Raw genomic sequence first — 26,028 nt, 5'->3', positions numbered from 1 at the left:
TCAAATTACACAGACAGAGAGAAAGAGACCTGAAAGGCAGAGAGAGAGAGAGAATTTTCAGTTGTATTAAAAACAGATAACTTTTTTTTCCCTTGCTGGTGGGGTTACGTGTAGCGTGACATGAACCCAAGATCCCGGTTGAGGCCGTCCTCATGGGTGCGGAACTTGGCTATCAATTTCTGCTCGACGATTTTGCATTGTCGTGTGTCTCGAAGGCCGCCTTGGAGAGCGCTTACCCGAAGATCGGTGGCTGAATGTCCTTGACTGCTGAAGTGTTCCCCGACTGGGAGGGAACCCTCCTGTCTGGTGATTGTTGCGCGGTGTCCGTTCATCCGTTGTCGCAGTGTCTGCATGGTCTCGCCAATGTACCATGCTCCGGTATGCGATTTGAGAAGCTCTCATTCGCTACTCACCTGACGAAGGAGATAATCTCCGAAAGCTTGTGATTTTAAAATAAAATTGTTGGACTATAACCTGGTGTTGTAAGATTCCTTACATTTGTCCACCCCAGTCCATCACCGGCATCTCCACATCATGACTATTATTCAGGAAGTCTTCATCAAAGCCTTTTCTGAGGATAGTGTGGATTGAGGAATCAAATCTACTTCATTGTTAATTTAATCTTAATTATAAATCTGAAGAAAATAACTTTATTGTGAAATAGTATTTGTGAAATCCTCAGAGTATTTGTTACCCAAAAGGATGAATTGGAATGTACAACGAGCCAAATTTTGATATTTGTGCACCAAGACTTGTGATGATGTGTGTTTCTCATTGAATTTTAATCAATCCTTCCGTATAGTGGAATGATACTTTTTATAATGTAGTAATATTTTAACTTGTATCATATGAGTATACCTTTGCTTTGACATTCAAGCCCAATTTGGATTAAACTAGAATCATTATTAATTAATTGGTTCAACTTATCTTTTAATTTGCTTGTTTTACACAGGTGCAACTTCTTTATTTGGATACTTGTCTATCCTAATGTGCTTTGCTTAACGCAGCTTAATGCACACTGCCTAATAGTGAAACTTTAGGTGTGCTGTCGCTAAATGCAGGATAACGTGAATAATAGGTCCCCTGCTTCAATGCTTCATTTAAATGCAGCTTGCTGCTGTGCAAATGCAGGCTTCTTGTTAAACCTTGATTGTGGGGGGTTTTGTCAGAACACTAGTTGCTTGTGTCATCTTTATACCTTATAATATGTTTTTTTTAAAAAATCATTTTACACTAGACTACCCGTAAGAACCAAGGTTCATGTTCATTAGTTTGGTCTTACAAAGAATTACATAGAATGTACAGCACAGAAACAGGCCATTTTGGTCCAACTGGTCGGTGCCAGTGTTTATGCTCCACATGAGCCGCTTCCCACCCCTCTTCATCTAACCCTATCAGCATAACCTTCTATTCCTTTCTCCCTCATGTGTTTATCTAGCTTCCCCTTAAATGTATCTGTTATTTGCCTCAACTACTCCTTGTGGTAGCAAGTTCCACATTCAAACCACTTTGAGTAAAGAAGTTTCTCCTGAATTCCTTATTGGATTTATTAGTGACTAGCATATATATGGCCCCTAGTACTCTTGTACATATTCTTCAGTAAATTGAACTCCCCCTTCCTTACCTCATCTGTTTTGTAGGTGATGATGTGGAGATGCCGGTGATGGACTGGGGTTGACAATTGTAAACAATTTTACAACACCAAGTTATAGTCCAGCAATTTTATTTTAAATTCACAAGCTTTCGGAGATTTTCTCCTTCCTCAGGCAAATGTTTCAAGATCTCCTTGAAGCCTACGCATTTATACATATTGAACAATAATAAATGGTGTTTACAGACTGCCCCTGCAACTGCCCGTTGCCAAGGCAATCACCGTGTTCAGACAGAGAGGTGTTACCTGCAGAACCTCCGAATACACATTCAATAAAAAAAACAAACAGGGAAAAAAAAAGAGAAAAAAAAAACACAGAGAGAGGCAGAAACATCCGGAAGGCAGAGAGAGCCAGCAAATGACCCATTATATTAAAAACAGATAACATTTGTTCGCTGGTGGGGTAACGTGTAGCGTGACATGAACCCAAGATCCCGGTTGAGGCCGTCCTCATGGGTGCGGAACTTGGCTATCAATTTCTGCTCGACGATTTTGCGTTGTCGTGTGTCTCGAAGGCCGCCTTGGAGTACGCTTACCCGAAGGTCGGTGGATGAATGTCCATGACTGCTGAAGTGTTCCCCGACTGGGAGGGAACCCTCCTGTTTGGCGATTGTTGCGCGGTGTCCGTTCATCCGTTGTCGCAGCGTCTGCATGGTCTCGCCAATGTACCATGCTCTGGGGCATCCTTTCCTGCAACGTATGAGGTAGACAACGTTGGCTGAGTCACAGGAGTATGAACCATGCACCTGGTGGGTGGTGTCATCTCGTGTGATGGTGGTATCTGTGTCGATGATCTGGCATGTCTTGCAGAGGTTACCGTGGCAGGGTTGTGTGGCGTCGTGGACGCTGTTCTCTTGAAAGCTAGGTAGTTTGCTGTGAGGTAGTAAGGTAGTAAGAACGGGATATGACGCTCGACTCATCGATCGACAGTTCCGACGGGCCACAGCAAAAAATCGCATAGACCTCCTCAGGAGACTAACACGGGACGCAACCAACAGAGTACCCTTTGTCGTCCAGTACTTCCCCGGAGCGGAGAAACTACGCCATGTTCTCCGCAGCCTTCAACATGTCATCAATGAGGACAAACACCTCGCTATGGCCATCCCCACACCTCCACTACTCGCCTTTAAACAGCCACCCAACCTCAAACAGACCATCGTTCGCAGCAAACTACCTAGCTTTCAAGAGAACAGCGTCCACGACGCCACACAACCCTGCCACGGTAACCTCTGCAAGACATGCCAGATCATCGACACAGATACCACCATCACACGAGATGACACCACCCACCAGGTGCATGGTTCATACTCCTGTGACTCAGCCAACGTTGTCTACCTCATACGTTGCAGGAAAGGATGCCCCAGAGCATGGTACATTGGCGAGACCATGCAGACGCTGCGACAACGGATGAACGGACACCGCGCAACAATCGCCAAACAGGAGGGTTCCCTCCCAGTCGGGGAACACTTCAGCAGTCATGGACATTCATCCACCGACCTTCGGGTAAGCGTACTCCAAGGCGGCCTTCGAGACACACGACAACGCAAAATCGTCGAGCAGAAATTGATAGCCAAGTTCCGCACCCATGAGGACGGCCTCAACCGGGATCTTGGGTTCATGTCACGCTACACGTTACCCCACCAGCGAACAAATGTTATCTGTTTTTAATATAATGGGTCATTTGCTGGCTCTCTCTGCCTTCCGGATGTTTCTGCCTCTCTCTGTGTTTTTTTTTTCTCTTTTTTTTTCCCTGTTTGTTTTTTTTATTGAATGTGTATTCGGAGGTTCTGCAGGTAACACCTCTCTGTCTGAACACGGTGATTGCCTTGGCAACGGGCAGTTGCAGGGGCAGTCTGTAAACACCATTTATTATTGTTCAATATGTATAAATGCGTAGGCTTCAAGGAGATCTTGAAACATTTGCCTGAGGAAGGAGAAAATCTCCGAAAGCTTGTGAATTTAAAATAAAATTGCTGGACTATAACTTGGTGTTGTAAAATTGTTTACATATGTTTTGTAGGTGTAATTCCAAGAAACTGCCATGTTGACAGAAGTAATAAAATGGTCAAAATTTCAAAAATATTTCATTTTTTGTATTAGCAATGCCATTCAATGTGAAGTCACTTCTGTAAGAGTTAGGTCTGACTTTATCACTGTGGGTGGTTTGTGAGTATGGATGGTGGAGGGGGGGGTGCGGAGGAGGAGGACTACATCCTTTTTTTGTTTGCTGTTTAAATGAATGTTATATTGTCTGTGGAGATTGTGTAGTGGGTTGGAAAATGTATTCAGTGTTTATTATAAAGACCAGTTCTTATCTTAAAATCCATTGTATGCTTTCAGAAAAGAATACCCAGCTGACGTTCAAAGGGTTCCAGTGGACAGTATTATTTTAATGGGGTCTGATGGAAGTGGTGAGTCTTTGAGTAGTTTGAGGCTGATTCCTGACTCTTTTAGTTTGTATTTTTATCTGAGAGTTTTATTTATGTAGTCTCCACACAGCCTTGTTCATAGTAAGGGGAGGTTAGATAGGTGGGTGCCTGTGAGGTGCCCAAACCAGTTACATGACCTGAAACAGATGAAACCCATCCCTGGACTGGCTGACCTGTAGGGTTAAGCAACCTGAGGTCCAAATCTGCCATATCACTGATCTGTAGAATGAATCTTTTGGTGCTGTGAGCCAGATTTTTTTTTCTTCAAATTGATATTCTAGGTGTGCATCTTCAATAATTTATTCTTGTAAACACACTGCAGGTTTAACAATGTTTCTGTATTGTTAATGTCACCAGTTTTGTAAGCTCTTTACCGAGACAGATCTTCGCTTTTTTGATAGATGTGGCCTCTACAGAATTAGAAGAGCAGATGTATTCCATACCAAACATTAAGAAACGTGTTCTGACGAAGCGGCTGAGTGACGACTTAACGGCAGCATTGCCGGAGTCAACAAACCTTGAAGCTGCTGCTCCACAATGTCCATCACAAACAGAGGTGGGCACTGGAGATTTTCTTTCCAAAAAAAAAAATCTATCTTTCCAGATGTGCAAAGACTGATGGTGCTGCAATTGCAAATTAAAGAAAAACTCGGGAGACTGCAGTGAAGTCCGTTGCTATTGGACAGGATAAAGTTGGTTTTTGATGCAGTCAGGATATTTCAGCAACTGCAGCAGAGTTTTGGGAAATGGCCACAGCAGAGGATTTGTGTGCAGTGTGGCTGAGCAGATGTCTCAAAACTGCCTGATTGTGCCACTGACTTTGTTCAGTTCAACAAATGGATGGATAATTGAGGTTCATAAACAACAACTTGCATTTATATAGCGCCTTTAACGTCCCAAGGTGCTTAATGTCTATCCCCACTTGTTGATTTTTGTATAAACTATTTTCAGAAGCAATGAAAATCATTCTCTGGAATTCACTCCCTAGACCTCTACGCCTCTCCACCGCGCTCTCATTTTAAGAGGCTCTGTAAAACCTACCTCTTCGACTGTTCTCCTAATGGCTCCTCCTTTGGCTAAGTGTGAAATTTTCTGATTACGCTGCTGTGAAGCGTCTTAGGACTTTTTACTACGTTAAAGGCTCTATATAATTAGCACGTTGTTGTCGGCATAACAAATATTTGCTTTTTTATTTAGACATTTCAAATTATGTTCGCGATCTTATTTTATGCTGATCATTTGGTGAAGTGCAGTAAAGCTATGTAGAAATATTCATTTACATGGATGCGCTTTTAAGTGATTTCATTGCAGTTTAAACCTTAAACAGTAAAGGTTACGTTTGTTAAGCAGCTGAGTTGAATCTTATTGTCATGTTCCAGACTCCGTGGTTGCGGTAATCGAAATGCAACACAAAATGATCTCACACCTTTGTACAGAATGGAATTTGATGTTAAGATTATGATGGCTGTTTTAACCTCTTTCCTAAAGCACTTAAGCTGAGAGGGAGCCTGGGATCCTTTTTTAAAAAAAAACTGGGTCCTGGGACCAGTAAAACCTTATTCTAGCAGAGTGTGTTTACTAGTCGCAACGTTGTGTGTAATGGTGTCGCGCACACAAATGACTATTGTGTCTGCAACATCATTACTTTTCACAGTAGCCAAACTGTCATGGCCAGTCTGCACATGTGTGATATAACAATTCTCATACTGCAGGCAATTTACAGGAAGACTGGTTGCACCATCTGCTGGTAAATGTGAGTGTGCTGCAAACAGGCCAATCTCCCATGACCCAGGCTGCAGCTTTAATTTGCCTGTTAAAAATTGAGATCAGTGGTACTGGCTTTGTATATGTACATGTGTGCAAAATATGTATAACATTTGTGTCTGCTCTCACATGCGTGCAGGGAGGAAAGAGGAAGTGTTTATCTTGGGACATGCTAATCCGAGCTCAGCATTCAGATATGTGCTCTCACTTTGTCTCTTAGTGGAATCTTCACAGAATACTAATAAAAAAAATGCATCACACGCTGCATGTGGGACTGTTAATCATTGAGAGTATGCACTGAGAGGTATCATTTGCACAGTTGATTATTTTTATTAAAAATAAGCTTTCTGGTTGGTGCAGGTAATGGTTCAGGAAGGTGAGAATTGGTTTGCAAGCCTGTCTGAAATGTTCATAACTCGCGAGACCGACCTACCTATGTGCCAGGACTAAACTGATGTGTTCAGTCTGTTTATTAGGGCAAATAGAGCCTTTTACCATGTAGTTTGGAATTGCAATTTTAAAATCTGTGCACTAAGAGAAAACATTAGTTTTCACGTGCACCGCCCCAGGAGCCACCTCAACTCAGGTTGTTCAGGGTCTGATTCCCAGATTACGTCAGTGCATGATTTGCCAGCTTGCATCCCATCCTTTTTGGCCCTGGATACCAATCTCCGCTCCTTTTCTCCCTCCTCCTTGAACCTCTTATCCCCCTCACACGATATCTCTCAGAACCCCCCATGCAACTTGATCTAGTGGTTCAAAGTGACTGGGCATGCTTCTTGATTTTTGTAGTGATTTGCTTGATGAGAAACAAATTTCATATCTTTGATCTGCAATGTGCTTTGAATAGTTTTGTGAGCAGTTTTTAAAACCATTCAGTGAGGATGTGTTCACATTGGTTATTTCCACAAAGCAAATGTGAAGAAAGCCTACTTTAGAGTGTGTACATTTTTGTTTAAATTTGCAAATGATGGAATTACCTTTTAATATTTGAGTTTAAAGATGTAGACGAACAGCCTCTGGTAGAATTTCACTAAGAGAACTGTTACTGATTTATTTTTTCTTCTTGCAAAACTGCTGGAATTGCCTGGCACTGTCACATGATACAGGGCAGAAAATTATTCTCAAGACTTGCACTATATACCCATTGCTGTGCAAACAATGAGTATGTAATATTGTCATCAGTGTTAGCTATCCACGTGTGTTGGTATTTGAACTGGGTAAATTCTGTTAGATTACTGGTAGATGGTTTTAGAAAAATACCTTGATAGAGTGAACAAAAGACAAGAATATGAAACTCAACACGTAGCCAACAATACACAGAAAATGCTGGAAACATGGCAGGTCCATCAACATCTGAAAAGAGGAACACTGGTTCATGTTTTGGGTGGATACTGTTTGTCAGTAAATAGTAAATCTGCTTTGTAAGTCAAATAATCACTCAAAGCAATCTTGCTGATGAAATGGCATTAGCTGCTTTTTCTCCTCAGACACTGATTGGAACATTTCCAGCATTTTCTGTCTTTGTTTGGTTTCTAGTATTTGAGTTCTTTTTACCTTCAATGTGAGGTTTTTATTTTCAATACAATAAGATGTTTTAATACCTTTCAAACCTAATTAAAGACCTGAAGACCTTGCATTTATAGAACGATTTTCACATTCTCTGGTTGATTTAGTCTGTTATCTTGGTAAATTCCGGTTTAGACCGTGAGAGGGAGAAAGGAGGACAAGATACTTCTGCAAATAAATGTTGAGGATTTTTTTAATATTTTGACCTTGTTTTCCAAATTTCAGGGGCAGAAACTCGATGAATTCTTCAGTATATGTAAAAATTGTGGGAGAAAAAGTGAAGACCATACAAAATGTGAAAATTGTAGGAAGCCAATACCCAAGGATGCAACAAGACGACCCAAACAAACTTCAGATTCCGCATATGTCGAGACACCTCAGCCGCGCCCACCTATTCATGCATGTTCTCCAACGCAAGCTGAAGGCAACATGGGTGTCAGTGCCAAGATGTTTTACAACAAACCTTCTCTTGACATAACATTGACTCCAGTACCTGCTACTAAACTGTATTCTACCAGGAGCAACCTTTTACAAACTAATGGCAGCATTGGACTGATGGGACGTACAGTTGTATATGGAGCTGGGCGGATGGACTCCAGGAAGCCTGTAATGACTGACCCCAGTAAGTGTGGACATTTTCAGTGGCTCCGTGTTATCCACAGCAGAAATGTTGAGGGTATGTTCCAGGGGTGGTGTATGATGCTGCCGAGTATGGCAGTACAGTCCCCACCACTTATAGCGGGCGCGTTGGTGGGGACAGTAAAACCAAAAAGGTAAGTGACCAACATATTTTAAAAAAGGCTACATATAATGATGCCACAAGTCCCAGCCAGAATGCAGTTGGTTGACACGGAAACTATCCAATCGCGCCTGGAGACTGCACTGCTGTGAGTGACTGATTTTATGCACATAATTTGTATTATGTAACTATCCTGCAGGAGAAATAATCCTGCTGTACTCGGGAGACTCTTTGCTGTAAAATCACAAATCGCACCTCACCTCCAATTCATTAGCTGACAGTGGTAATTTTTACTCTTTTTATAAAAAAAAAATGGAAGTCTCCACTTAGCAACTGCCTCTCCAAATTGTTAGCAGTTGCATCCAGAATCTCATCGCTAAGATTATCGCACTTTAAAGAGGTGCGATCAGCTGTTTGAAACTGCTTGAAACATAGAAAATAGGAGCAGCAGTCGGCCATTCAGCCCTTCGAGCCTGCTCCGCCATTCAATATGATCATGGCTGATTCTTTTTCTCAATACCATATTCCTGCTCTCTCCCCATACCCCTTGATGCCTCCTGTGTCTAGAAATCTATATCTCCTTCTTAAATATATTCAGTGACTTGGCCTCCACAGCCTTCTGTGGTAGAGAATTCCACATTTCTTCACCCGCTGAGTGAAGAAATTTCTCCTGATCTCAGTCCTAAATGTCCTACCCCGTATCCTGAGACTGTGACCCCTCGTTCTAGACCCCCCCGCCCCAAGCCAGGGGATACATACTCCCTGCATCCAGTCTGTCTAGCCCTGTCAGAATTTTATACGGTTCAATGAGATCCTCTCTCATTCTTCTAAACTTGAGTGAATATGGGCTTAGTCAACCATATCTCTCCTCACACGACAGTCCTGCCAACCCAGGAATCAGCCTGGTGAACCTTTGCTGCACTTCTTCTATGGCAAGTATATCCTTTCTTGGGTAAGGAGACCAAAACTGGACACACTGCTCCATGTGTGGTCTCACCAAGGCTCTGTATAACTGCAGTAAGACATCCTTGCTCCTGTACTCTCATCCTCTTGCAATGAAGGCCAATATACCATTTGCCTTCCTAACTGCTTGCTGTACCTGCATGTTTGCTTTCAGTGACTGGTGTACAAGGATACCCAGGTCCCTCCCTACATCAACATTTCCCAATCTATCACTATTTAAATAATACTCTGCCTTTCTGTTTTTCCTTCCGAAGTGGATAACTTCACATTTATCCACGTTATACTGCATCTGCCATGTATTTGTCCACTCGTTCAACTTGTCTAAATCACCTTGAAGCCTCTTTGCATCCTCTTCGCATCCTCTTCACAACTCTCAATCCCACCTAGTTTTGTGTCGTTAGCGAACTTGGAAATATTACATTTGGTTCCCTCATCCAAATCATTGATATATATTGTGAATAGCTGGGGCCCAAGCACCGATCCCTGTGGTACTCCACTAGTCACCGCCTGCCACCCCGAAAAAGACCCATTTATTCCTACTCTCTGTTTCCTGTCTGTTAACCAATTTTCAGTCCATGCCAGTATATTACCGCCAATCCCATGTGCTTTAATTTTGCACACTAACCTCTTATGTGGGACTTTATCAAAGGCCTTCTGAAAATCCAAATACACCACATCCACTGGTTCTCCCTTATCTACTCTACCAGTTACATCCTCAAAAAAACTCCAGTAGGTTTGTCAAACACGATTTCCCTTTCATAAACCCATGTTGACTTTGTCTAATCCTGTTGATATTTTCTAAGTGCCCTGTTATCATCTCCTTTATAATAGACTCTAGCATTTTCCCTACTACCGATGTTAGGCTAACCAGTCTGTAGTTCCTGTTTTCTCTTCCCTCCTTTTTTACATAGTGGGGTTACATTTGCCACCCTCCAATTTGCAGGAACTGTTCCATAATCTATAGAATTTTAGAAGATGACAACCAATGCATCCACTATTTCCATGGCTACCTCTTTTAGTACTCTGGGATGCAGATCATCAGGCCCATGGGATTTATCGACTTTCAGACCCATTAATTTCTCCAGCATTATTTTTTTACTAATACTAATTTCCTTTAATTCCTCCTTCTCACTAGACCCTTTGTTCCCTAGCATTTCTGGGAAGTTATTTGTGTCCTTTTCTGGGAAGTTATTTGTGTCCTCTTCCGTGAAGACAGAACCAAAGTATTTGTTTAATTGCTGTGCCATTTCCTTGTTCCCCATTATAAGTTCTCCCGTTTCTAACTAAGGGACCTACATTTGTCTTCACTAATCTTTTTCTTTTTACATACTTGTAGAAGCTTTTACAATCCACTTTTATGTTCCTTGCATGTTTACTCTCATACGATATTTTTCCCCTTCTTAATCAATCTCTTGGTCCTTTTTTGCTGAATTCTAAACTGCTCCCAGTCCTCAGGCTGACGACTTTTTCTGGCAACTTTATATGACTCCTCTTTAGATCTAATACTATCCTTAATTTCTTTTGTTAGCCATGGTTGGGCGGCTTTTCCTTTTGAAGACCCAATTTAGGCTGAAATCAGCAGAACAAATTAAATAAAGAATGAACTTGCATTTATATCGCACCTTTCACGACCTCAGGGCATCTCAAAGTGCTTTACAGCCAATGAAGTACTTTTGAAGTGTAGTCACTGTTGTAGTGTGGGAAATGTGGCACATGATGCTGCATAACTATGTGGAACTTTTCATTCTGGCTTTTTATTTTTTTGGTGGGGGGGGTGGGTGGGGAAGCTGGATCAGAAAGACAACTATTGAATTTTGATCTATTTTGTAATTTCAAACAAAGTTTAAATTTTTATTGTATATTTATGGAAGCCATTGAAGGATAAAGTCCCTTTATTTCAGTAATTTTGATATATTTCAGAATTTTAAAATATTTTGGGGTGTAATGTAATCTTGCGTTTAATGTCAGATTGTGCTAATTAATCATTTTAAATTTGCTGAGATTGCATCAAAATCATTAAACCACCAGTGTGAGCATTGTGATGCATCAACTTCATGTACTGCACTGCCTGCATCCACTGTGACAGCTGATTAACAAGACTCAAATGGGATAAAACTATCCTCATGAGTTTCATAGTCTTTAGCTATCTATATCATTAAAAGCCTAGTATATAATGTGCATCAAATTTTAAATGTGTCCCAAGTACAAAAAAAATTGGCAATCACATTTTATCTGATTGGCTGAAATGACCATAATCTGTTTAACTAATCTTGCTGATTTGCTCAGACATACGCAGGTACGGAACTCTACCAGTCAGGAGTGAGGAACCTGTCCAAAACCAGCCAGTTAATTTGCTCAATTTTTTTTTTTGTATAAAGGTACCATTATGGTGGCAACTGCTACAAGACAATCAGTTACATTGCTCAGTTTAATTCTTCAAACTATCTTCAACTGCCATCTTTTATAAGCATTAAAAAATTAAATAATTCGGGGTGGGGAGCACACTAACCCTACCATAAAATTAGCCATTGTGTTTTACAACTTCTCCTGCACAGGCCTGCATCTCTCTGCATTCCCCAGCTTCTATTGTGCATTTTGGTCTTGATTGCATAAAGGGGCTTAGTCAAGTAATGGACTCTTAGAAAGCACCAGTGTTATTCCAGACTGGTGGATTATGACTCAACAACAATAATAAAAACTTGCATTTATATAGCACCTTTAATGTAGCAAAATGTCCCAAGGCGCTTCACAGGAGCGATTTTCAAACAAAATTTGACACTGAGCCACATAAGGAGATATTAGGACAGGTGACCAAAAGCTTGGTCAAAGAGGTAGGTTTTAAGGAGCGTCTTAAAGGAAGAGAGAGGGGTGGAGAGGTTTAGGGAGGGAATTCCAGAGCTTGGAGCCTAGGCAGCTGAAGACACGGCCGCCAATGGTGGAGCGATTTAAAACCAGGGATGCACAAGAGGCAAGAATTGGAGGAGCGCAGAGATCTCTGAGGGTTGTAGGGCTGGAGGAGGTTACAGAGATGGGGGGGCGAGGTCATGGAGGGATTTGAAAACAAGGATGAGAATTTTAAAATCGAGGTGGTCCTGGACCGCGATCCAATGTAGATCAGTGAGCACAAGGTGATGGATAAACGGATCTTGGTGGGAGTTAGGATACGGGCAGCAGAGTTTTGGATGAGCTCAAGTTTATGGAGGGTGGAAGATGGGTGGCTGGTCAGGAGAGCATTGGAATAGTCAAGTCTAGAGGTAACAAAGGCATGGATGAGAGTTTCAGCAGCAAATGAGCTGAGGCAGAGACGCGTGATGTTATGGTCGTGGAAGCAGGCGGTCTTGATGATGGAGCGGACGTGATTGGAAGCTCATCTCAGTCAAATAGGATGCAAGGTTGCGAACGGTCTGGTTCAGCCTCAGATAGTGGCCGGGGAGATGGATGGACTTGGTGACTCCCAGACTGCAGCTTAAGTCTGCCACCTTCTACTGAGTGTAATGCTATCGAGGGAGGGTGAGTGTTGCAAGCAGGAAGTCATAGTACACGGTGTGAATTGCCAGCCTATGTCTTTTTAAAAAAAAATTAATTCTGGTACTTTAAAAACCTATAACAATTTATTGATTGTACAAACAAAAACATTTTGTCCCAGATACAACCTTCAGATTGAAAGTGTGAAGAATTGCTTTCACACTTCTCTGTATCCTCAGTGCTATTGCGCAGGCAAACCCTTGTATCCTGCCACCCACCTCTGGTCTAATCTCAGATGACCCTTGAGCAGTGCCAGAGAAGATGAGCAAACATGATCAAATTTGAATGCTTAAAAGTAATTACAAGAGTGTGTGGTCATCTCGGGGTTCAGATGCTGGTTATGATTTGAGTTTCGCACTTGTGGTGTGACATCTTTTGAACCTCTAAATGAGATTGAAGTGTTCTAAACATTTCCAGATATCTACTGTTACTTTGAAAGTAAGCAGGTTTTTTTTATTGATTACTGCATGATATTTCTCAGCTGAAAAAATGTGGTAGAGACCTACACCTTTGGTGCCACTCTTAACCTCGCTGTTGGGGGTGTGAAAGAGTGATTCCCATTTATTCTGTCCTTGGAAAGGAACAAATAAGAATGATCCATTAGATCATAGGCCTTCCCCCTCCAATCTCTGGGCACAAAAAGAAAACTTATTGAGGGATCTTCTGCATGGTTTGCTCTTGGAACCTCCCATCTCTGAGGAACTTGCCCAAGTGTTCTCATCCAAACAAGAAAACTTGAGGCTAAGAAATACATATACAAAGTTCACCGAGTTAATGCCAAATGAGGCTGTTCCGAGTATTGAGCCCTCGAAACATGTCATCAATACACCCTTACCTGTATCTAATGAGGTATCATTGCCTAGACAGTGCCAGTAAATGTAGTCTCAAGGTACAAGATTTAGTTCCTGCTATCTTTGTGATTGGCGGTTATGAATCCTGAAGGATTTGTGTCTGTGAGCACCAGTTGGTTGTGGCACTGATGTTACCAAGCCTGCCATCTTCACGATTGAATGGGGCCTTCTACATGGGACCAGTAGCTAGAGACCCAGTATTAAATGATTTCAAGATGGGGCAGAACCCATGACTTTGTTTGAGTTCCAACACTGCTGAGCTATTCACTGCACACCTTGTTCCAGTTAGGATCTCTGAAGGTTCCTCTTTCTGCATCCGTTAGGGTGAACTACATAAAGTAGTCTGTAACACTCCATTCAGCAGCTTCCCACACCCTTGTATGTAGATGAGGAGTTGTGCAGGACACCAGTGAGTGTTACTATTCAGCAATCTCTTAGTGTAGTCCTTTCTCATATTAGGTACACGCCTGCATCAAGGCATCTGCATTTCATTCCCTGTAACACCCCTTCTGACAAAGCAGGATTTGTATAGCTCAGAGCTTTTGGTTGCAGAGTTCAAACCATTAAATTCCATAGGGTGCAGGTTGTATCTTAAGGAGGCAGTGACATTGCCATCTACCAAACTGTACACCAAACAGGACAACTACAAAAAATTGTCACCAACCCCAGGATGGTAACAAGTGGCACTTGGGTACTGAATGGAATCAGAGCGCCCTTTTACCTCTGGGTCGCAGGTTTGAATCACTCATGATGTTGGAGATTTTCCATCTGTTGTAGAACTTGACATGAAATCACTTGAGCAGATTGAACACTGATCCTAGTGGCCAGGACTCTACAGCAGAAAGATGCCCTTACTTAAGAGAAGAAAATTTTGTTCCCACATAACCAAATGCGAATTATCTGTTCTATAGGGTCATAATTCCAGGCATAATGATATCTAAACAGACAGAATGTACAGCTCATTGGCTGGTGAACTTCCCCTTTGAGGAGTAGCAGCTACAGGTTCAGATTCCCCTGAATGAATTTTGGCACACTCTAAAGCCAAGCTCAAGCCTCTAGTCGCCAATTGTGGACACGTGCACTTTCTAGCAGGTGTTCCTGGGTAGTCATTGGGAGTGAGAACCGTGGCTGATCATTTTTAAAAATCATCTGTCCTCTCCCTCAAGGGCACGGTAACTTATTGTATCAGCCCCTGGTTAGATAGCTCTGCATACTCCTGGCTTAATTTTACACATTTGCCAACAGTGCCCTCAAAGAAGGTACAGTTTTTTTGAGATTTATTTAGAAAAAAGTCATAGAAAGGAAATCGAAGGAAGTCATCCAGTTGAGAGTTCAGACAACATACACTGCAAGAGCATTTGAGACAAGACCAGACTGATAGGTTAGCGGAGGTAAATAATAGGACCATTAAAATGAATGGGTGAAAAATCATAGGCTGGCAAACATAGCGATGGAAAACTCTGCTGAAACCTTTGTGTTGTCATGGGTTTCATTTATTTCTAACTTGCTTTTTAATTAAAAATTAAAACTGAAAGTGTTTTTACATAAAACCATGTTGATGAAGTGAGCAGCAATTATTGTTGGTCAAATCTATCCTTTCATTCACAACTTGTCTACCATTTTATCTAGTCATTTATCTGAGACCATGTTATTGGTTGGCAGGCAGTCACCGCAGAAAGGAAGCTGCATAAACTCCTGCATACAGACTCTGCTGTTTGCTACATCCATGCTGATTTGTCATTCCTGAATCTCACCAACAGCTATCCTTGCGCGGTTCAAGAAAAACCCTTGCTCCCTCAAGGCCAATTTTTTGGATGCGTCAATTCCTAATGTGGAGCAGTGAGAAGGCCCAGTCCAAATGTCTCGCCTTGGTACAATTGGTGACTAATTTACCATTAATTGACATTGTAGATACAAATCTGATGTTGGGCACATGATGGAAAAGAGGGAGGCTTGAGTTCTGAGATTGTTTCAAGCTTACGATGGTGCTATTTCTCAATGGTTTACTGGTGTATCATTACTGGAATATAGAAACAAGAGTAGGCCATTCAGCCCCTCAAGCCTCTGCCATCATTAAAATCAGAACATAGCTGATCTGTACCTCAACTCCATTTACCTGCCTTTGATCCATATCCCTTGATACCCATACCTAACAGAGATCTGTTTATTGCAACACCTTCAGGGATACTGAAGATCCGGATGCTGTTCCCTGGTTATAGAGTTACCTACTTTTGTGGTTGGTTCCTAGTCTCTGCCTTGTAAAAAAAAAAATAATTTAAACTTTCAATGCTACTAACTTTTCATTTTCTTCGAGGACCTGGGCCGTCATCAGTTCCTTTGTCTAGTGTTTCTTCCTGGAACTTTGCATTACAGAAGTTCAGCTGGTCATTCGAGTGTCATTTTCTGGTCCGGGGTTGTGTTCTGTTGTTGAAAGCCATGATGTGCTATTTCAGGGTGTGTTTCCCTCTGTGTTGCGGGCCTTCAGCCTTTGTAGGTTGGTTTCACTGGGCTCGTGTTGCTATGGATGCTGGTCTGAGCAATGGGAGGTTTTGCCTTGGAGGAGGGGGTCCTAGCACTTCTGTCCACTATGTTGTGCAGTACAACAGATACAGCCTTGGATTGAGCACCCTTGTGATTGGTCTCCCTGCCCTCGGGGAGGGGGTGGCATTACTAATGTTGGAAGCAGCAGTTCTGTTCTCATCATCCACACGTGGGAGGGGCCATGTTCGGACTCTCGAGCGCAATGTTTCTCCCTAGAGTACTGGGAGAGCAGCTGCGTGAGGAGGAATTGTTGGTACTGAAAGTTGGCAGCATACCGAGACTCCCTGCTCCTCTTCAAATAGCGCCTTTAACGTAGTAAAACATCCCAAGAAGCTTCACGGGTGTAATCAGAAAAAAATTGACTCTGAGCCTAAGAAGGAGACGTAAGGACACGTGACCAAAAGCTTGGTCGAAGAGGTAGGTTTTAAGGAGCATCTTAGAGGAGAGAGAGGCGGAGAGATTTAGGGAGGGAATGGCAGAGCTTAGAGCCTGGGCAGCTGAAAGCATAGCTGCCAATGGTGGGGTGAAGGGAGTGGGGGACGCAAAAGAAGCCAGAATTGGAGGAACGAAGAGTTCTCGGGAGGGGTGGAGGAGGTTACAGCGATGGGGAGGGGCAAGGCCATGGAGGCATTTGGATGAGAATTTTAAATTTGAGGTGTTGGTGGACCGGAACCCAATGTAAGTCGGCGAGCACGGGTGATAGGTGAATGGGACTTGGTGTGAGTTAGGATATGGGCAGACAAGGCCTCAGTTTAACATCTGATCCAAAATAGCTGACAATGCAGCACTCCCTCAGTACTGCATTGGCATGTCAGCCTAGATTATAAGCTCAAGTAGTGGAGTGGGGCTTGAACCCAAAACGTTGAGACTTTATAACTTAATTGTGCTCTCTTTAATTGCCTGATGTCATGGTGTCTGGAAGGCTGGGTCAAACGATGGGCAATACTGCCCTCAGATGGTGTTCCTGGTGGGAACCCTGAGCAGCTCCAGTCGCTGCTTTTAACAAGAAACCTTTAATATTGAACAGAATTGAGATTACTGTTCTTGGTGGTTCAGTTGACAATGTAGAATCATAGAATTTTACAGCACAGAGGGAGAACATTCCACACATTGTGCCTGTTCTGATGCTCAAAAATTGGAAGTGGAGGCCAGCAGAGCCCGCTTCCATTCAGTGTTGCAAAAGTGGCAGAAAGCCATCTGTTTAGGCTGTGGTTGGAAATTCTGATTCCTGCTGAACTGAAGGCATATTACAATTCTAATCTGGTGTGCACTTCAATAGTTAAGCCAACAGGCTAACCCTGCAAGTCAGGTGATGTTCTTGAATACATCAGTATTGAAAAGTACTGTATTCAAAGTATAAACAGTGATTTGTTTTGAGAGTATATCCCCATTGCTTCCTTTCAGGTTTGTAGGAAATGAAAACCTGCCTGAAGGTGCAGTGTATGCCCTTGATCTATGGTACTCTGCTGATTCATGGCATTCTCTGAGGCACCCTGCAGCATGGAGAGGGGTAGTCTCACGTAGTGTTTCAACGTGGGCTGGAAATTGTTCTTGAGGAAATAGCTTCTAAAAAAACTTTTAATTAGTGTTGGGTGTCTACAGACTATTAGACCTTGAAACTAAACGAATACTGTGTAATATTTATCTAGATTAATGTTGGTTAATAATGCTGTTTTAGATGTAATCCAGAATTCTGTGTTCTTGCACTCCAAGGCTGCAAGTCATGAAACCAGAGTTTAAAAATAAATCCTATTGAGGGCAGCTATGTATCCAGAAAAAAAGAACTTGTATTTGTATAGCACCTTTCATGACCTTAGGATGTCCCAAAGTGCTTTACAGCCAATGAAGTACTGAAGCATTGTCACTGTTGTAGGAAATGCAGCAGCCAATTTGCGCACAGCAAGGACCCACAAACAGCAAAGTGATAATGATCAGATAATCTGTTTATTTAGTGATGTTGGTTGAGGGATAAATATTGGCCAGGACACCAGGAGGAACTTCCCTGCTCTTTGAAATCATGCCAGGGGATCTTTTCCATCCACCTGAGAGGGCAGGTGGGGCCTCGGGTTAACGTCTCATCCAAAAGACTGCGCGTCCAACAGTGCAGCATTCCCTCAGTACTGCACTGAAGTGTCAGCATAGATTTTGTGTTCAAGTTTCTGTAGTGGAGCTTGAACCCACGACCTTCTGATTAAGGCAAGAGTTCTACCACTGAGCCCAGGCGAACACCTTGAATCCAGCTTGTGATTTTTCACTTCAATGTCCTGTTGTGCAAGGTTATACTTTTGTTGTCTGTCCAATGTCAATTGCTTTCGAATAGAACATTTTTTTTCTCATGTATAACTTCTGGAAGAAATCGTTTAGTAGCCATCCTTTTCCCATTGACTTCGGCACCCCTCAACCTAAATGACCTGACCTCTTGTGGAGCAAATGTAAAATCTTTTCAAGGTGGTCATTCTTGACGAGAGTAAAAATTTGTGGTCAGTATATATTCCTCTTCAGAAGGCAATGCTTCTTCATCCGAGTGCATATGTAGATGGACAAAGATTATTTTTGGCCAGAAATTCTGTTGGTCTGGGAATAATAACTTCACATTATTGCCAAGGAGCTATTTCGCATCTCTTTCCTTCCCTTCACCGCAATACAAAAGTTGTGCAGTACTTCTTAATTATAAAAAAGCATTTCAAATTCCCGAGATAATGTGCCCTCGACCCATCTCCCTTCAAGCTGTGTCTAAGCCAAGTTTAGTTACATTCCTGATGATGAACCTGTCACATCTGGCTCTGCAGCAGATGGTGCCTGGAAGGCTGGGTCAGACTGTGGAATGGGTGGAACTGCAAAGTAGTACTGCTCTCAGTTGGTGCTCATGGAAGGGACCCTGAGCTGCTCCAATCACTGCTTTTAAAAAGAAACCTTTGTGTTGAAAATAATTACGTCAGCTATGGCTCAGTGGTAGCACTGTCGTCTGAGTCAGAAGGTTGTGGGTTCAAGTCCCACTCCAGAGACTTGAGCACAAAATCTCGGCTGACACTTCAATGCAGTACTGAGGGAGCGCTGCACTGTAGAGGTGCCATCTTTTGGATGAGACGTTAAACTGAAGCCCCGTCTACCCATATAACGTAAAAGATCCCATGGCACTATTTCGAATAAGAGCATGGGAGTTCTCCCTGGTGTCCTGGCCAATATTTATCCCATAACCAACAAAACTTTTTTTGTAAGAAACCCAGATTATCTGGTCATTAGCACATTGCTGTTTGTGGGACCTTGCTGTGTGTAAATTGGCTGCCGCATTTCCCACATCACAAAGTGACTACGCTTCAAAAGTACTACTTTGGTTGTAAAGTGCTTTTGGGATGTCCTGAGGTCGGGAAAGGCACTATATAAATGTAAGTCTCTCTGTTCTTTGATGGATACTGTTCTTAGTGGTTCAGCTATGAATGTAGCATCGTAGAATTTTATAGCACAGAAGGAGGACACTCCACACATTGTGCTTGCTCTCTGAAAGAGCTAGCCCTTCTTTTGCCCATTCTCCACACTCTTAAAATTTTTCATTTTCAAATATTCATCCACTTTCCTTTTAAAAGCTATTATAGAGTATGCTTCCAGCACTGTTTCTGGTACAGCCCTCTGAATAATTTTTTATTCTATAACCCCCTCCCTTCATTCTTTTGGTAATTATCAATTTATGTACCACAGTTAACGACACACTGACCAGTGGAACTAGTTCTTCCTGATTTTCTTTATCAAAACCGTGTGACATTTTGGTACACTCTTCCATCCATAACCATTTTAAAGAAATTGTTCTGCAGAATTGATTCGTTAAAGAATTTAGATGATTTGAATGTACATTGCTCCTTTGAAAATGATTACAGAATACTACGTAAATTTCAAGAATTTTTTTGACAAAACAAGGAGCACGTTACCCATTTTTTTTCTAGCTAATGGATCTCCATTGCACATGATGAATCAGAGAATAAGTAGTTCAGCCAGGACACAGATTTAAGATAATTTGCAAAAGAATCAGGGGGGAGATGAGATTCTTTTAGACAGCGAGTTATGATCTGAAATGCACTACCTGAAAGGGAGGTGGAAGCAGATTCAGTGGTAACTTTCAAAAGGGAATTGGATATATACTTGAAAAGGAAAACTTTGCAGGGCTATTGGGAAAGAGCAGGGAAGTGGGACGAATCGGATAGCTCTTTCATGATGGGCAGAATGTACTCCTTCCATGCTGCATGTTTCTGTGACAGCAATGTTATACAAGTTAATGCACAATGTATTATAGTTGATCTCCTGTGGTGTTGCTGACGGATGAAAATTGCACAACCTAAATTAACGCTCCAGACTAGTACTGAGCGAATGCTGAATTGTTTTAGTTGATTAAACTGCCTGTCTATTCAGGTACGTGTAAAAGATCTTGTGGCACTACTTGAAGAGTAGAGAATTCTGATATCTTGACCAATGTTTCTCCCTTAAGCAACATCACCATTAACTGGCCATTCATCTCGATGCTTGTGGGCTGTTGCTTGTGCAGAATGGCTCCTGGTTTTTTTTTTGCTCACATTCAACTTCAAAAGTAATTCATTGGGGATAGTTTTAACTTTTGATGATAGTGTAAAACTGATTGGCTGCCCGTTATACATCTCTCCCGGTTTTCATTTCCACTGCCTTCTGGGACCTTGGAGCATTCTTAAGGGGGTAAGAGTCTTGCAGCACTCAAAGGCAGGTTCCTGATGCCTAGCTCCATTCAGAGAATAGCTGGCAGCACCGGGGAGGGGCTGCTGGCTGCATGAGTGAGGTGGGTCCTGTGGGCCTGGGAGTGGAACTGTGGCCTGGCAGCTCTGGAGAGTGGGCTCTCAACTTTATTGATTGCAGCAGCAGGTGAGACTTTGCCAGGAGTAGGATTTTGCAAATGACCACCCTCCTAATTGTCATAATACAGGCCACATACTGAGATGGAGCGTCCAGGTAAACGCTGCAAGCACTGGGAACCTAGTATCACTCCAGCCCCAGGCTCCAAGACAAAGGCAAGTCTGTGCAGCGGAAAGTTGTTACTGGGATTTCCAAGATAAAATCGGGAGGTTCATGGATGCGTTTCGTGATTTTATTTGAGATTTTTCTCTGTTTAGTGTGTTATCAATTAAATTTTTGGCTGTATATAATCAGCGGCTCAAAAAGCAACATGGCTGTCAAAAAAAAAATTGGAACAAAATTGTGAGTAACTTGATTGGTCAGTTTCGTGATGCTTGCTGGTTCATGAGTAAATTGAGTGATTTTGGTTGGTTTACAGTGGTTGCTGGTTGTTTGGTAATTTTACTTACCTCATGAATGGAACACTTCATAGTCAGTTTAAAAAAAGGACAAAAGAAAAATCTTGCATTTACATAGCGCCTTTCACTACCTCAGAGCTCTTTACAACCAATAAAGAACTTCTGAATTTTTTTAGCACTAAATTGCCGCTATTTACATTGTTTAATTAAATATTTTGATTATTTAATTTTTTTAAGCACAAGAAGCTACTTTTAGATCACCAGGAGTAGACTGTACAGCAAACTTACTCACGTAAGGTTAAAATATTACACACCTTACTGAAATTGAAAGATATAGGCTTCACAGAAGAAATATTTTTTAATACTACTTATCTGCCTCTTTACAAAATTTGCTTAATAGGCATATAATTCCCTCCCCAAAACCTGGTTCCAGTTATTTACATTATAAATCTTTTTGCTCTACTACCCACAGTGGATTTGCAGTATTTCCTTAAGATACAAGCACTTTATTTGTTTGTTCTTCTGCCTTCTCCCCAAAGTTCTCGACTATTTTCTCAGTTACTTGCATAATTACAAAAGGTATTTTTTCATTCCCTTCCCATCGTGGATTTATATTTCTTGCTAAAGTTATCATTGGTTTGGTGCTGTACTACGCAAGGTTTTCCCCACTGTGAAGTCTCCAGTGACTACCACCTGAACAGGTGGTCATTTGCAAAGGCCTGGGCCTGACTGAGTGACGGACTCTGGCCACAATGCCTGACTCAATATCAAAGACCTTTGTAAACATTCCCCTCTGGTTCTGGCGTAAATATCAGTTCCACTCTGACAGAAAACTTCATCCCAAACAAGGCAGTAAATTTGATTATTATTTAAGCTATGTGAAATTATATTTGGAAAATTGTGGGTTTTTTTCCTCCTGCATTCACACCTCGCAGCTGTTTGAACATTTTCTGCAGGGCTGTACCAGTACAGAGTATTGAGTGTCATAGGAACAGGATAAAAACAACTCCCACAATGCAACTCATTCTCACAGAATTTATCAACAAGAGCAGCAACTCCTAAGATCTTCTCTACCTGGTTGTCATGTGATGGATTATTGCAGTGCACTCTGGGAAACTGGAACAAGATGAAAACTAGAACACGTAGGAATAGGAGTAGGCCAGCCCCTCGAGCCTGTTCCGCCATTCAGTTAGACCATGGCTGATCTGTATCTTAACTCCATCTACTTGCCTTTGTTCCGTAACCCTTAATACCCTTGCTGAACAAAAATCTATCAATCTCAGTTTTGGAATTTTCAATTGGTCTAGCCTCAACAGCTTTTTGGTGGAAGAGAATTCCAGATTTCCACTAACTTCTGTGTGTGAAGATGTGCTTTCTGACATCATTCCTGAATGGTCCCCCTCTAATTTTAAGGCTATGACCCCTTGTTCTGGACTCCCTCACCAGAGGAAATAGTTTCTTTCGATCTACCCTATCAACTCCTTTAATCATATTAAATACCTCAATTAGATCCCCCCTTAATCTTCTGTATTCAGGGGAATACAAGCTTAGTCTATGCAATCTGTCCTCATAATTTAGCCCCAGTATCATTCTGGTGAATCTGCACTGCACCCCCTCCAAGGCCAATATATTCTTCCTGCGGTGCGGCGCCGCGCCCAGAAGTGAACACAGTACTGCAGATGGGATATAACCAGAGCTCTGTAATATAACTTCCACCCCTTTGTTTCCAGCCCTCTTGAGATAAAGGCCAACATTCCATTAGCCTTTTTAAAATTATTTTTTGTTCCTGTCCACTAACTTTTAGTGATTTCTGTATTTGGACCCCTAAATCTCTCTGCTCATCCACAGTTCCTAGCTTCTCGCCATTTAGAAAATAATCTGATTTATCTTTCTTAGGTCTGAAGAGGGTGAACTCTCACTTTCCCACATTGACCTCCATCTGCTACAGTTTTGCCCATTCACATAATCTATTAATGTCCCTTTGCAACTTTCTGCTCCCATCTACACTATTTACTGTGCCACCTAACTTAGTGTCACAGCGAACTGAGATATATGGCTCTCTGTTCCTTCATCCAAATCATCTATAAATATAGTGAAAAGCTGAGACCCCAGTACAGATCCCTGGGGGACACCACTAGTCCCATCCTGCCATTTTGAGTACATACCCATTATCCCCACTCTCTGTCTCCTATCTCCTAACCAGTTCCCTATCCAAGCCAATAGGTAGCCTCCAATTCCATGCGCTCTCATTTTTGTTAAGCCCCTTATATGGAACCTTGTCGAATGCCACCTGGAAGTCCATATAAATAACAGCCATAGACAGTCCCTTATCTACCATGTTTTTTTTTTACCACCACAAGATTCAACTGAATTCATTAGAAATAACTTGTCCATTACACATCCATGCTGGCTCTCTGATCAGGTCATTTTTGTCCAAATGCTCTCTCACTCTGTCCCTGATTACAGATTCCAATAATTTTCCCATGACTGATGTTAGTCTAATAGGCCTATAATTTCATAGTTCATTTCTCCTACCCTTAAATAATGGAGTGACATTGGCAGTTTTCTAACCCAAGGGGACAATTCCTGAATCGAGTGTGTTTTGGAAGATCGTGATTAACGCATCAACAATTTCCTCACGTCCATCTTTTAATACCCTGGGTGGAAACCATCTGGTCCTGGAGATTATCTATAATCTCATTAATTTCACCATCACCATTTTTGTTTTGCTTGTATTGAATCTAGTTAGCTCCTCCTTGATTTATTTTTAGTTTTCCTTGTATCTCTGGTACTTGATCCTCATCCTCTACTGTAAAGACCGATACAAAGTAGTTATTTAGTAAGTCTGCCATTTCCTGATTTCCAATTACTATATCACCTGCACCTGTTAAGGGGCCCACATTACCCTTAGCCATCCTTTTTTAATATATTTGTAAAAATCTTTAGTGTTGTCCTTGATATCCCTTGCAAATTTTCTCCTTTTTCTCTCTTTTCTCCCTCCCCCCCCCCCCCCCCCCCATATATCAATTCCCAGGCCCATGTGGACGAACCCTTTGTAAGAAATTCTACTGTTAAATAGACATGAGGTGGATTGGATATTTGTCAAAATGACATTTAATTTTCTTTTAAAGAATCCAATGGTTTTTTTGTCTCCACGACTCTACCGTGAAGGCCGTTCTACATGTTGATCACTGTGTGTGAAGAACATTTTCCTGACATCAGTCCTATAACACTATTCATAAAGTCTCACACCTTTTCCGTGCAATGTTCCAGGAATGAGGCAGTGCTTTGTAAAATGTGGGGAGGTGTTTTTTAAACCTGACGCTCCCAATCCAGTTTCACTCTAGTGATACTAAAGTTCTTCTAAAAGCCTTGCGACTTGTGACAGTAGTGAATGGTCACCATTCTAAACGGTCTTTTCCAAAAAAGGGAACACTGACTTTTCCAGAATTTTAGTTTCAGAGCTACTCTTAAATAGATTTGAAATTATCATATCACAATAACTTATAATCTCCCATGTTTTGAAAGCAACTGTGAGCAGTTTCTTTTTCTCTCCCCCCCCCCCCCCCCCCCCCCCCCACCCCGTACTTTTGCACGTAACGTATTTTGCACAACCTTCCATGATGTACAAGCGAAACTGTTCGTCTTAAAGTGGGGGTAGAATGTAAGGAGAATGCTACTACGTAGATAATTGCAAGTCTTTGCTTTGTGCACTAATTTTGCCGTTTTTGCCCAGTTGTGCTATCCAGCGACGAAGAGGAGGAGGAAGATGACAATGCCAGTACTGGAAGTAGCAGAATGGACAGTGTTCATTCTGCTGTTAGAACTACTGACGCTGCAAGGCTTTCTCCTGTGCTCTCCACTAGACCCTTAGAGCCCGCCTCGGAGGAGACTGCTGACGGCAATACAGCCGAACAGATTTCCGAAAACACTTTGGCAGAAGTGGAATCTACAGCCATGTTGCCAAGAAAGGCAAAGATGAAAGACAAGGTAATGCAGTGCCCAGGTCCAGCTTTCCTGGTGGGTTTTATCTGTCAAATGAAGAAGAAAAAGACATGATTTATATAGCGCCTTTCACGACCTCAGTTCATCCCAAAGCACTTTACAGCTAATTACGTTTTTTTTTGAAGTGCGATCACTATTGTGATGTTAGAAACATGGCAGCCAATTTGCACACAGCAAGGTCCCACAAACAGCCTTGTGACAATGACCAGATAATCTGTTTTTAGTGATGTTGGATGAGTGATAAATATTAGCCAGGACACTGGGAAGAATTCCCCTGCTCTTCAAAATTGTGCCATGGGACCTTTTAGGTCCCCCTAATAATTTATTGTCTCATTTAAAAGATGGCACCTCCGAAAATGCAGCACTCCCTCAGTACTGCATTGGAGTGTCAGCTTAGATTTTATGCTCAAGTCTCTGGAGCGGGACTTGAACCGACAACCTTCTGATTCAGAGGCGAGAGTGCTACCACTGAGCCATGGCTGACTGCATTTTCAAAACTCAATTTTTGTTCATTGAAGTTTCTTGTGAAATCTGTTCACTGTGAAGTACATCGTAGGAGAAACATTTACCTGTTGGTGTTTTAACCGCACGCTTCCCCCAAGATTGAAATTGATGGCTGGCTCGATCACTGTATTGCAAATGAACGATTTGTAGGGGGAGTGAATTTGAATGGCATGGTGCTTTTGCTCATGGTGAAGTAACACCCAAAAGAATTCAGCAA

General features: G+C 42.0%; 1 protein-coding gene across 9 annotated transcripts in view; it reads left to right on the top strand.

Annotated features, from left to right (window-relative positions):
• senp6a (SUMO specific peptidase 6a) overlaps positions 1-26,028 on the top strand; it is a 151,901-nt gene that overhangs the window by 77,544 nt on the left and 48,329 nt on the right. For 8 of the 9 annotated variants that reach the window (XM_067989195.1, XM_067989194.1, XM_067989197.1 and 5 more), the window contains 4 exons: positions 3,992-4,062; positions 4,482-4,636; positions 7,639-8,035; positions 25,039-25,292. In XM_067989195.1, the coding sequence (XP_067845296.1) occupies positions 3,992-4,062; positions 4,482-4,636; positions 7,639-8,035; positions 25,039-25,292 (877 nt within the window). The remainder of the gene's footprint in view (positions 1-3,991; positions 4,063-4,481; positions 4,637-7,638; positions 8,036-25,038; positions 25,293-26,028) is intronic. The other variant, XM_067989203.1, reaches the window with a different exon arrangement.

The sequence above is a fragment of the Heptranchias perlo genome, chromosome 8 (genome assembly GCF_035084215.1).
Source record: "Heptranchias perlo isolate sHepPer1 chromosome 8, sHepPer1.hap1, whole genome shotgun sequence".
Taxonomy (NCBI): Eukaryota; Metazoa; Chordata; class Chondrichthyes; order Hexanchiformes; family Hexanchidae; genus Heptranchias; species Heptranchias perlo.
This window is presented reverse-complemented; position numbering and strand designations above follow the sequence as displayed.